This window comes from Choloepus didactylus, chromosome 1 (genome assembly GCF_015220235.1).
Source record: "Choloepus didactylus isolate mChoDid1 chromosome 1, mChoDid1.pri, whole genome shotgun sequence".
In the NCBI taxonomy this organism is placed as follows: domain Eukaryota; kingdom Metazoa; phylum Chordata; class Mammalia; order Pilosa; family Megalonychidae; genus Choloepus; species Choloepus didactylus.
In genome coordinates, this window is record NC_051307.1 from 245,692,132 (window position 1) to 245,704,707 (window position 12,576).

Here is a 12,576-nt window from a genome sequence, read left to right on the forward strand (position 1 = left end):
GGAGCAGATAACTTGTTCTGAGTTTCACAGCTAGAGGGGAATTTTGCCTTAGGACAAACCATCCCTGTAACTGATTTTGATAAGATTTTGTACTTATTTACTGTTGCTGAAATTATTTAAGCTTCTGTGATATATTTTGCATGTGGAAGGAACATGTCTTTTTGGGGTCCAGAGAGTGGAATGTACTCATTTGAATCTATTTTGTACCCCCATTAAAAGCTATGTTCTTTAATGCAGTCTTGTGGACCCAGACCTCTTTTGGGTGGGACCTTTGGATTAGGTGGTTTCCATGGAAATCAAGATGGGTCTTGATTAGTTCACTGGAGTCCTTAAGAGAGCTCAGGGGCTGACATAGACCCAGTGCTTGGAGTTGCAGACAGAAAGACGTTTGGAGATGCTGAACTAAGAGATGAAACCCAGAGTTGGCCCCGGAGAAGCTAAAAGAGGGTCCCCAAACACTTAGAAATGCTCTGGGAGAACAAGCAAGGATGCACAGGAGCTGAGAGAGAGAAGCTAAGAAAGACAGAAGTCCAGAGACATTTTGGAGAAAGCCGTTTTGAAACCAGAACCCGAGAGCCAAGGACCGGCAGACACCAGCCACATGCCTTCCCAGCTGGCAGGTGTTCCGGACACCATCGGCCATTCTTCAGTGAAGGTATCCTCTTGTTGATGCCTTAGTTTGGATGCGTTCATGGCCTGAGAACTGTAAATTTGTAACCTAATGAACCCCCTTTATAAATTCCAATCCATTTCTGGAATTTTGCATAACAGCAGCTCTAGCAAACCGAAATATCCAAGGTCCTGCCATAGGTAGCTGAGCTGCATGGGGGCCTTCCCTGCTCACCCCAGTGCCATGTTCTTGCACATACCAGCTTTCTTGTAACTGACGAAAATAACAGTGATGCTAGCCGGCCTGTATAGGATATGTATTAGGTGCTGTGCCTGGTGCTTGATTTGCATCACCTCTGTGAATCCTCCCAAGAGCCCTGTGAAGTATACGTGTAGCTAATCAGGGCTGAGAGAGGGCAAGGCCAAAGTTCAGTGCCACAGGGCTGCCAGGTGCTGGCTCCAGGACTCTGGAGGGCCCAGAGGCAATTGTGCTTGTTGCTTTGGCTGTAGTGCTGACATCTCTCTTAGGCGCACTTTTACCTGAGTCTCCAGAGGTCGGGGTCCCGTTCCCCTGTCTCCTTGAGTGGTTGGACCCTAGACATGAACCACTCCTTGTCGCCTGACCCTCACCCTCCACCAGCAGCCCCAGGGATGCCCGGTCTGTCCTGGATCTGAGGTGCCTGTTGCCGAGTCCCTCTGGGAGGAAGACAGAGCTGAGGCAGGCCCTGCTGGGGATGCCAGCCCTGCTTCTGCAGCTAATCTCTTCCACCTTCTCTGGGATGAGTGCTAGGAAGACCCAGCAACCACAGAAAGAACTGGACAAAATAGGCAGTCTCGGGAGGTGGTGAGCTTGCTGCCTTTGGAGGTGTGCAAGCAGATGTTAGATGGCTACTTCTCTGCTGGGTGTTGGAAGGGATTTGAGCCTGGGTTGCTGAGTCAGCTGGGCACTTCCAGGTGTGCAGTAATTCCCTGCACGAGGTCCTTGGTTTGGGCCTCAATGTCAGGCTGAGTGTCCTCAGGGTACTCCAGGTATATAGACCTTGAGTTGATCCTTTAGTCTCTATTATTATTTCCCACTACAGGTGACAGTTATCCAAACTGGCTTAAGCAAGGAGGCTTTCCTGGTTTGTGTACCTGCAAAGTCCACAGCATCTCTTGTCCCTGCTTTCCTTGGTGCTGGTGCCCACCCAGGGCGGGACAGCTGCCAGCTTTTCAGGGCTCACATGCCAATCTCACGGCAACCCCGGTGGGAAGAGTCCCCTTTCCCTCAGTGCCAGCAAAACCCCAGAACCGGGCCTCCCTGGCCCCTCCTGGCTCTCATGTCTGTCCTTGAACCACTTCCTGAGGTCAGCAGGCTGCCAGGCTCTAGGCTGGGCTGCAAGCCCCTCTCCTGGAGCTAGGAGTGAAGTCAGCCCACCTGGGTGGTGGAGGCAAAGCAAGAGGGTGGAGTGGGATATTGGAGGTGGATGCTGGGCACCTCCCTGTTTGCATTTCCCTTCGTTTGAACCAGTAGAGCTGACAGAAGAACCCCATTCCTTACACTCCAGACCCCTGCACAGGTGGGTTAAGTACTTAGTGTTTCATTCTAGCAAGCAAGTGTCCTTAACTACAGCCCACAGCCTTCTAGCTGCTTTCCCTTAGAGCACACGCAGCAGAACAGGGAAAGACACGTGTTGTGTGACGGAAGTGACCAAGAGAGCAAGTGTGTGCTCACCTGTCACAGCTGAGTCTGAGTCAGCGTCAGATGTCAGGGAAAACTGGCTCAGCCAGCCCTTGAGGTGGTGGCCACCACCAGCCTCCAGGCCTGACCCCGTGGGGAACAGCCAGAGCCGTGGGTGCTCCTGCCACCACCTACCGAGGCTTTAGAACCAACCGACAGGACCCGGGATCCAGGACGGGAGCAGGCGCAGATGGTAAACGTGTTGCAGCGAGCACCTGACTGGTGCTGGGTACTTAAAGGGTAGACCAAGAAAAGGTGAAAAAACTATCTTGAGACTTTCCACTGAGAAATTGGGGGGTAGGGGGGTGTGGTTCAGTGCAGCTGATTTTCAGAAGCAGTGATGGATGGTAGAGGGGAGAGTGAATTTTTTTTTTAACTTTTTATTTTTAAATAAAATGGGACAGTTGCAAAAATCATGTAAAACCCATGCAGAATAGTCCACCTTACCCCTAAGCAGATTCGCAGATTTACGAACTTTTAACACGTTACCACATTTGAGATATCCTTCTGTCTCTGTAGCTACCTGGCATCTATCTATTCTCTAAACATTTGAGAGTAGACCTGCATATACATCAGGCTCCTTTTCCTCTTAACGTTTCCATGTGCATTTCCCAAGAACAAGAATATTTGCTTAGGTGCAGTTATTGAGTCCAAGAGTTTAACATTGATGAAAAGCTTACAGTCTATATTCCGATTTTTACTTTTGACCCAGTGAAGTCCTTTTCAACCTTTTCTTTTCTATTATTAGGTCCAGTCCTGGATCATGTATTGCATTTACTTTTCATTGTCTCTTTAAGTCTCTCTCGTTTTTTTTTAATTGTGGAAACATGTATAATGTAAACTTTCCCATCTCAGCCCTCCTCAAGCATCCCATTCAATGGGATTTGGCATATCACTATGTCGTGAGGGTAGACTGAATCATAAGGGCCTTCCCTGAACAGAGGAGGGGTCGAAAGTCCGAAGCTTCTGTCTTGCAGGGCAGCCTGGGCTGAAGTTATCGGGCCTTTCTCTGCCCTCCTATTGTCACCTGCCCAGTAAGGCCTGTGCATGCGTGGATTCCCCAGCCTGGTGGACACCCTTCCACCACACCTTTCCCAACTGCCCCTCCCAGCACTGTCCCAGCCCCCTGGGGCAGTGCCTACCCAGCTCTGATCCTTTCCTTATAGGTGTTCAACCAAGAATATTTTCGAGTGCTTAGGGACCTAGGGCTTGGTGTATTCATTCATTTGATCCTCATAGCTCTATTGTGTGTGCTGTTATTCCTGGTATGCAGATGAAACTGAGGCCCAGAGAGGTCGAGTAACTTGCCCAAGGGTACCCAGCCAATTAAGGAACAGAGCCGGAATTTAAGCTCACGCCCCCAGGCTGTTGCGTATCTCTGTGTTCTCTTACAGTTTATCTCCCTCCTTTGTTGCTCTCCAACTGGAATGTATGTTTTTTGAGGACTGGAACTTGGTTTGGACCACAGTTGGGCCAACAGAGCTCCAGGCCCAGAGTGGGGGCTTGATAAATGTTTGTGGCATGAACAAAGAAGCAGATGACAGGGGGAAGGAATGTGGAACTTATCCTGCAGGAGTTAGGAGGTCATGTAAGGTTTCAAACCATGCTAGCAACGCAAGCTGAGGCAGCCCTTCTCGGAGCCCTGCCTGCCCCCAGTCCCTGGGTGGAAAGCGGATTTATTTGTGGAGCAGATTTTTGGGGGCCAGGTTCCGTGCTGGGCTCTGGGGTCCAGAGGCAAATGAGCCCCAATCCATGTCCTCTGCGAGCCCCTAAAGAGCCCTCTTCGGTCTTTGGAGACCAGACCATCGTCTGCGTGAATGCCTCTGGAGGCCCAGACCGAGGTTTGTGGAAGCCTCCGACACCCTCCTAGGTCAAGAATGCAGAGCCGTAGCCTGGGAGGGTGCCAGGAACCCCACCAGTCTCTGTGCTTTTGGGACGGAACGTGAAACCCTGAGGCTCAGTTTCCCCAGCCACCTGCAGTAACAAACAGCCCCCAAATCCCAGAGGCTTCACGCAGCACAAGTTAACTTCTCTGGCATGTTCCATGTCCATCGCAGGTCAGCTGGGGGTCCTCACCCATCACACTCTCCAAGGGACCCCAGCAGAGAGTTATCCCCTCGCTGGGGGCTTCTGCATTCACGTGGAGGGGTCTGGAGGGGGCAGGGGAGTGCATCCCTGCTGCAGGAGGCACTGGGCTGGGGCAGGGGGCAGCAGGGAGCGGCACCCCCTTCGTAGCCCATTGGTTGGGTGGGGCGCTGACAGCACCTGTGTGCTGTGTCAGGGCTTCAGGACACTCATTCCTTCAGCAGATAGGTGTGTACAGGCCTCTGCAAGAGAGCAGGGTGAATCTGGAACCCAGGGCAGGAAGGGCTGGTTGACTGGAGCGGGGTTGATTGCCATCAGGGCCCAGACTGGAGGGGACTTGGACCAGCAGATGTCAGTGCACTGGCCATTTGCTGCTGGGGAGGTCCTTTAATGCCTGGACGCTCCTCCATGGAAACCCGTACCCAGCCAGAGACTCTGTGGCCCTGCCCAGCAGGCCCTCTCCAGCTGGTGGGCCCCCATCCTCCTGCAAGTGTTTCCTGCTGCTGCCAGGCCTTTGCTCACCATACCCCTGGCCTCTTGGTTATTTGGGAAGTTCCTCATCACTGGCCAAGGTCCTGTCAGTGCAGATCCTCACCACTGCAGCATCCGCTGTGAACCCTGCCAGGTGGCATCTGTCCCGCCCACCTGAAAGCTAGAGCCATCCTGGACTCATTCATCTTCGTCCCTCCCCCTCCTCAAGACCCCATTCCCACACATACATGCAGGCACACAGATCCATCGGCAAATATCGTGGTCCCCAGCCCTGCTTCCTGACAGTCACAGGAGCCTTCCGGGCCGCTCTGCCCCAGCCCTGGGTGTCCATTTGCTGCTCCCACTGCCCAGAGCCCTTTAATCCATCCAGTCACTCTCCAGGGTCTCCTGCTTAGAGAAGGCGTCTTGGCTCTGCCAGCGGATGCCCCTCCCCACCGTTCTCCCTCCCATCGCTTGTCCCTGGCCCACCTGTTCACTGCTGGGGTCTGAGCAGTGCCCAGCATGGAGCAGGCACGTGGCAGAATCTGTTCCCACAGCCCCTGGCTGGGCCCTGTCCTCCCTGCAGCCGGGTTGCCCTCTTTCCCACTGTCCTGTGACCTCCTTGATGTTTGGGGACCCCAATTCTGATAGCCTTGGACACTGCATGCTGTTGGTGGGTTAAACAGGTGGAAGGAATGAGACGGGCCATAGAAGGGAGAAACACCCCCCTGCCCCCTAGAGAGGCCGAAGAAGGCCTGGGCAAGGGGCCTTGGGAAGCCAGGCAGGCATGGGGGTGGGGTGGCCAGCATGGGCCCAGGGGTGCTAGCTTGCCTGATTTTTGAAGATTTTATATGAGCTTTCCCAATTTTTAAATAAATTAGAAGTAGACAACTAATTAGAATTCTTTTTTTTCTTCTTCTTCTTTTAACATTGCATGGATCAAAGAAAACACCTCTGTAGCTGATCCTCATGACCCCACACCTAGAAGTTGAGAGAGGGTGTGCTGGGCATGGCCTGGGGGTTCTCTGGGAGCCCCATGCAGGGCAGGGCTGGGGAGTTGGCATTGTCGGCTGCAGCGTCCACGTCAGAGCCAAGCAGCTGGGGGAGTCCTGGGGAACTGTAGGAGCTGGGTAGAGACCCCAGAGTCTATATAGTGTCTGTGTAGATGAACACTGATGTTTTAACAGCAAAATCCTGGCTCTCCTGTCCTGGGGTGCCGGCAGGGTTGGGGAACAGGGCCACTTTGTTACCAGCCTCCTTCCCAGGATGGAGCTGGACGGGCAGCTGCTCTCTGCCACGCCGCTGGGGACAAGGTTAGGGTAGGAGGTCATGTGGGGTAAAAACAGTGGAGTCGCCTTGCCTCCGGGAGGTTTACTTTTGCTTGCACGTGGAAACAAGCATCTGCAGGACTTATTTGTTATCTGCTGCCAACTGGGAGCTGCACAGCTTACAGGACCGGTGGACACTGGCCTTCCTATCCTCTCCCCTCTCCCTGGGGAGACAGAGGCACACTGACCTGTACCTGCTGGGCAAGGAGTCAGTCCAGCCCCCAGTTGCATGGAAGACCTGGCTGACTTCACCCCACCACAGATGTTGGGCACACCCTAGGACAGTGAGGTTCGAGTCATGGTGGGCCTCTGGGGACTGTTGCGGAGCTCAGTTTCCCTAGAGTTGGGCACCTGACCACTGGATGTCCTTAGGAAGCAGAGTCTGGCCTGGTGACATGGTGCAGCCCAGGGCCTTCAGGCTGGCCTGGCCTCTCCACACAGCTCCCTAGGCCTTAGGGGCTCACTGGGGACTCTGGGATTGGCCGGGAAGGCCATCTCTCCTCTGAGGGTCACACACACCCTGTCTCCTCTGATGTGAGGACCTCCCTGTGAGGATAAGCCGAGCCCGTTCATACCCATGCCAAGAGGCAGGAAAGCCACAGCCCGGAGCGGGGAAGGGGTCTGCCTGGGTTCATACGGCCCCCAAGTGCCAGGCATGGCCCAGCTGCGTTCCACATTTGCTGAGGCCCTCGAGGTGTATTGCCTCCCCCCACTGGCCTGCGTGTGGGGGTCAGGAGCAGTCTGATGCCCACCCCCTGCCCACAGTCCACCTTGGCCACACCTGAACCCCCAGACAACTGGCCAGGTATGGAAGTGGAGAACTGTAGCCTGGTCCCACATCCCCATTCGTGCAATCATGAGCACGTGTAGGGTGTAGCCTGTGCTGCACCCCGTCCTGTGCTCCCCTCAGATCCAGGACAATAAACATGCTTAGATGGCAAAAATGACCTGGGCTCCTGAGGCCCAGGGGACAGCCCCGAGCAGCATCTTCTCCCAGGGACAGGCCTGTCCACCCTGCCTCCTGAAGCCCCTCTGCACTTCCCCAGCAGGGCGTGCTCTGACCCTGGGCAGGTGGGGTCACTCTCTGGGCCTCTGTAACCCCTCCTGCAAATTGGGAGTGAGCACAAGAACCTTTCATGTTGTATTGTTTGCAGCATTTAGCTGTGTTAGCTCAGTCAGCTCTTACAACCAGGAGCACCAAGGCACTCGCCCAAGGTCACCCAGGGATGTGCTCCCAGCCTGGCAGGGACCCCGAGGACTCACGTTGAGGAGGAGCAGTGTGGCTCAAGCAAGTTAGCATGGGGGAAGTGCTTTTCTAGTGACTGGCACTCAGGGAAGGCTTGTAGCTGGTAGCTATTCTTATTGCTATTATCTGTTGTGGGTGGGTGGGCACAGCAGTCCACCAGCCTGTGCTTGGCAGGGGGATTCAAGTGTGCATGGAAAGGTGTCAGTGGGGGGCTTCTGCACCCAGGGAATGCCGAGTTCAGCCAGGAAGGGAGACCAGCTCTGTGCCCTGAGAGGAACTTGGGGCCAGGGGCTTGCAGGCTGGCCTGCCGGGAGGAGCCATGCTCTGGGGTGCTGCACCTGGAGGGGTGACGGCCCCGCCTCCAGTTCCCACCCAGTGCCCCTGCGCTGGCCTGAGGACCGCTGTGTCCCTTTCTTGGTGCACGGTCTAAGTGGTCCTGAGTAAAGGGTTTTTGCACCAACTTCTTCCCCTGTGGTGGGCTGGGGAGCTTGCAGGGACGAGGGAGGGGCAGTGGGTCATTGTGCATGGAGCCAGGCGGGGGCCTGGGGCGGAGGGCACCACAGGACAAGCCACGGCTCTGGGGCCAGGCAGCCGGGCTGAATGTGTGCCTCGTCCCACCCCCTAGGAAGCCCGAGAAGGGAGTCCAGTACCTCATCGAGCGCGGCTTTGTGCCCGACACGCCCGTGGGGGTGGCCCACTTCCTGCTGCAGCGCAAGGGCCTCAGCCGCCAGATGATCGGAGAGTTCCTGGGCAACCGGCAAAAGCAGTTCAACCGGGACGTGCTGGAGTGAGTTCCGGGGGCTCGGGGCGGGGTGGGGGAGAAGGACTGCATGCACACAGGACTGCACGTGCAAGTCCCATCTGCACACACACAGGCTACGCATTGTCATGCATACCCGCTCTCACACGCAGTCACCAGCACTCACCCACACACTGTCACACGCACATTTCCCCTTCCACCCGAGGGGCACAGTTTCACACTCACAACCTCCCCTGCACACGTATACCATCTCCAATCTGTAAGAGGCCCATGCAACACACACACACACGTGGAATGTGAGACACACTCGTGTACTGGGACCTGGTCTAACTCCTCTCTTTATCACTTTATTGCTCCTAGACATATGTGCAGACACCCCCCCCACCATCCCCTCTTGACACACTTGCACCTGCTGGACACTCATGTGGGCACCCTGAGTCTCCCCAACACTCACCTATTCTCCCTCCACCCACATGCACCCTGTGCACTGTATACCCCACAAAGCCCTGGGTGAGGCAAGGGGGGGATTGTGGCCCTCTCCTGACCCCCTTCACATGACGTCATGGGGCAGTGCAGGTTCCCCTTCCCCTGGTCTGGCCACCGTGCTGTTCAGCAGGGACTGCTACCTGTCAGGGAGAGCAGGAGGGGAGCTGGCCCATGCTGTGACCCCAGTGCAGGGGGCGTGGGGTGCAGGAGTTCCCATGCCCATATGCAGATGAAAGGACACCCCAACCTGAGGCTCAGCGGGGAGAGGGATTTGCAGCAGCCCTGGAAGAAAGCAGGCAGTTGTTCTTGGTCCCTTGTTTTACAGGTGAGGAGGTGGCGGGCTTACCTGGGGGCCCTTCACCCGTGGGCTCTCAGACACACATCCTCATTCAGTCTCTCTCTCTCTCTCTCTCTCTCTCTCTCTCTCTCTCTCTCTCTCACACACACACACACACACACACACACAGTCAGATTCATCCCTACATATCCAGTTGCACACATGCATTCACACCCACATCTTCATTCAGCCACACACCCACAGCTACGTACACACACTTAGACACATATTTACTCATCCCATCACACATACACCTACATTTACACACGCATTCATTGCCACACCCTCAGGCACACACACAGGCGATCAGTGAGTGGCTGGCTCGGTGATGTGTGGCAGGCTCCCAGCAGGACGTCTGTGTGCTTCCCTGGCCCAACCTGCCCGGCCTGGGCTTTCCTCCTTCCTGCCTGCCCCACCCCCACCCCCTTCAGTTCCTACTTCACCTGGAAACTCTGCTGCATTGTTAGTGCAATTGCTTTCCACCCCCCCACCGTCCCCCTTTGAACCACATGAGGAAATGGTTCAGGGGAAAAGCACATCAGTTCCCAAGACTCCGAGTCCAGTGCCTCCCCCCCACCCCGACCACCCCCTGCAGCCGCCCCTGCACGGCCTCCCCAACCCCATCCCAGCTGGCTCCTGGTCCATAGGAAATCCGCACATTGTTCTCCTTGGATCAGAAAATAGCAGCGGCCTCAGGAAGTAGCGAGGTTCCCCCCAACCAGCCCAGAAGGGCAGGCACCCCTGCGGGCAGCCAACGTGTGCATGGCCCCTGCCCCCGACCTTTCCCCTGGTGCTCCTTCCCCAGGAGGCCTCAAGTGGAAGGAGGGCCTGGGGTTGCCGAGGCCGCCGCTGCCCAGGCCCAGCTTGAACGTGGCCTTGTGGGAAGGGGCTTACCCCAGAAGCAGACTCCATTGCATGGACGTGCTTTCCACCCACAGTCATGGTACAGGCCCCACCTTCTCTGTTCAGGGTCACAATCAGGGAAGGAAAGGCAAGGATGTGCTGGGGGCAGGGATAAGAATGGGGCATGGTGGTGGCAAGGTCAGTTGGAAGCCGTACAGAAGGCAGCCTCCGCAGCCCCCCTCCACTTGTGGGTACAGCAGGTTAGGATGGCACAGCTCCTCCAAGATGTCCCGCCAAACCTCCCTGCGGAGAGCCGACGTCCCCCTGCACCCCACACATAAGAGGGCTGGCTCAGGGCAAAGTCACCATTTGGCAGTGCCCTGCACCTCCATTTCCTCTTCCGGAAACCAGGAGTGTGCCCCTCACCTCCCTCACAGGACACGGGGGACTCCGCGCAGTCCTGCCTTCCAGTGCCTGGCACAACAGACGTGCTTGTGCGTGTCTGTAACAGCCAGGAGGGTCCTGGCCTGGAAGGAGCCCCGTGCCCTTAAGTGTATTGAGTTCCGAGGCTCCTGTAAGACTTGGGTGAAAACTCCGGCCCCCTCCATGGAAAATGATCCACATAAGTAGAAGCAGAAATGTTTTCCTAGTTTCAAGAGGTTGGTGGACTCTGCAGTAGCTTCGGGCATCTTTTGGCCTTATGCGGAAGTCTCCTCCTTGGCTGACTGCGGAAAGCCAAGCCGGAGGGACTGACCTGATGAGGAGCAGCCCCCTCCCACCCTCTCCCCAATGGGATCACTGGGGGCCTCACCCAGCAAGGGTGGTGGTCCCCACCCCTTCGTCTGCCGGCCCTCTCCTCACTCACGTCCCCCGAAGGGAGGGGAGAGGCTGTGTGGACAGGAGCTCACATGGGCACTTCTCTCTGTGTTGCAGCTGCGTGGTGGATGAAATGGACTTCTCTGCCATGGAACTGGACGAAGCCCTCAGGAAATTCCAGGCACACATTCGAGTCCAGGGGGAGGCCCAGAAAGTTGAGCGGCTCATCGAGGCGTTCAGGTGGGGGGCTGCTCGGAGGGTGGCGAGAATGTTCCTGGCTCAGAAAACTGGGGGCTGCAGGCAGAACCCCCCCCATTCCCTTCCCCTCCCCTCAGCATGAGCATATACTCGTCACTTGAGGGACACAGCAGTGGCCCCTCCTGCCTGCCATTGCCGTGCTTCACTCCTTCCGGGCGTCACCTTGGGGGGGTAGAGGGACGACACTTAGCATCCCGATTCTGCAGATGAGGAAACCAAAGTTGAAAGAGGTTAAGGGGTTTGCTCACAGTCCCGGCTGCTCGTTAGTGTTGGAGGCAGGATTCTGCACATCCTTTGTTCTCCTCCAGGACCTCATCAGATCTCCATTCATTCATGAATTCATTCGTGTAGTCGTGCATTTATTCATTCACAAGAGACTCTCTCCCAGTGGCTCAGAACACACACTCGATGGCCCAGTTCAAGAACCAGCTCCACCACTTACCCGCTGTGTGACCTTGTGCCAATTACTTGACCCCTCTGTGCCTCTGGTCCTCACCTATGAAATGGGAATAGTAATAGCACCTCCCCCAGAGAACAGTGGAAGGATTAAATGACTCAGGACACATAGACACACTCAGCACAACTCTGGCACCTGCTGAGCCTACAGCCTGTGGCGGCTGTTACTACACAGTGATTCACTCAGTCAGGACATGCAGATGGGCTGGATGGGAGCCTCCACGTGCCGTGCTAGGTTTGGTCTGCAGGGGAGAGATGAGACACGAGTCAGCCATGGACCAGCCCTCTGGGCTCAGCATTGGTGGTGGGGCCAAGTTGGAGCGAGGACATACCCTGTATAAGGAGGACCACAATGGCTTAACCAAGGTGGAAAAACTTTTCTCTGAACTAGGGTGGAGGAGGACTGGGTTTTTTCCATCTCAAGGTCCCAAGTGACAGGTCCAACATGCCCCTTGTCTCATCCCATTCCCAGGGGAGGGTGGAGGCAGGGGCAGGAGCAGTGGAGGGTACACCCCTGTTTTTTAAGGGGACAACCTGGAGGGTGCCCTCATCACATCTGCTCAAATCCCGTAGGCCAGAACTCTGACGTGGCTGCACTACGCTCTCAGAGAGGCCAGGGAGTAGCAGCCATGAGCACAGCTAAGGAAAGAAGGAACGGATGGATAGTGGGATTATTCCCCTTTAGCAGAGGCAGAAACTGGGGCTTAGGGTGCCATGAGAAACTGTGGGTCATTGCCCAGCCATTTGGTGCCAGGCCGAGCCTGTGGTGTCTCCTCCTCCACAAGGAGGCAGCCCTGACCACCCCCCTTCTCCTCCCCCCCGGCCCCCAGCCAGCGGTACTGCATCTGCAACCCCGGGGTGGTGCGGCAGTTCCGGAACCCGGACACCATCTTCATCCTGGCCTTCGCCATCATCCTGCTCAACACCGACATGTACAGCCCCAACGTCAAGCCTGAGCGGAAGATGAAGCTGGAGGACTTCGTCAAGAACCTCCGAGGTGAGCTGCCCCCAACCCCCAGCCAGGCAGGGCACAGGGCAGGTGGGCCCAAGGATAGGTGAGACCCAGTGCTTACCTTCCTGGAGCTCAGGGCTGGGTGCTGGGGAAAGGGGCTCCTGGGAAGGGGCACAAATCACCATCGAGGGCACCCATCACTGTCTTGG

The 12,576-nt window shown here is 56.1% G+C and overlaps 1 protein-coding gene across 7 annotated transcripts in view; it reads left to right on the top strand.

The window, feature by feature from the left end:
• IQSEC1 (IQ motif and Sec7 domain ArfGEF 1) overlaps positions 1 to 12,576 on the top strand; it is a 184,121-nt gene that overhangs the window by 145,854 nt on the left and 25,691 nt on the right. For all 7 annotated transcript variants that reach the window (XM_037802844.1, XM_037802827.1, XM_037802851.1 and 4 more), the window contains exons 4-6: positions 8,085 to 8,246; positions 10,819 to 10,941; positions 12,246 to 12,412. In XM_037802844.1, coding sequence (XP_037658772.1) covers positions 8,085 to 8,246; positions 10,819 to 10,941; positions 12,246 to 12,412 — 452 coding nt within the window. The remainder of the gene's footprint in view (positions 1 to 8,084; positions 8,247 to 10,818; positions 10,942 to 12,245; positions 12,413 to 12,576) is intronic.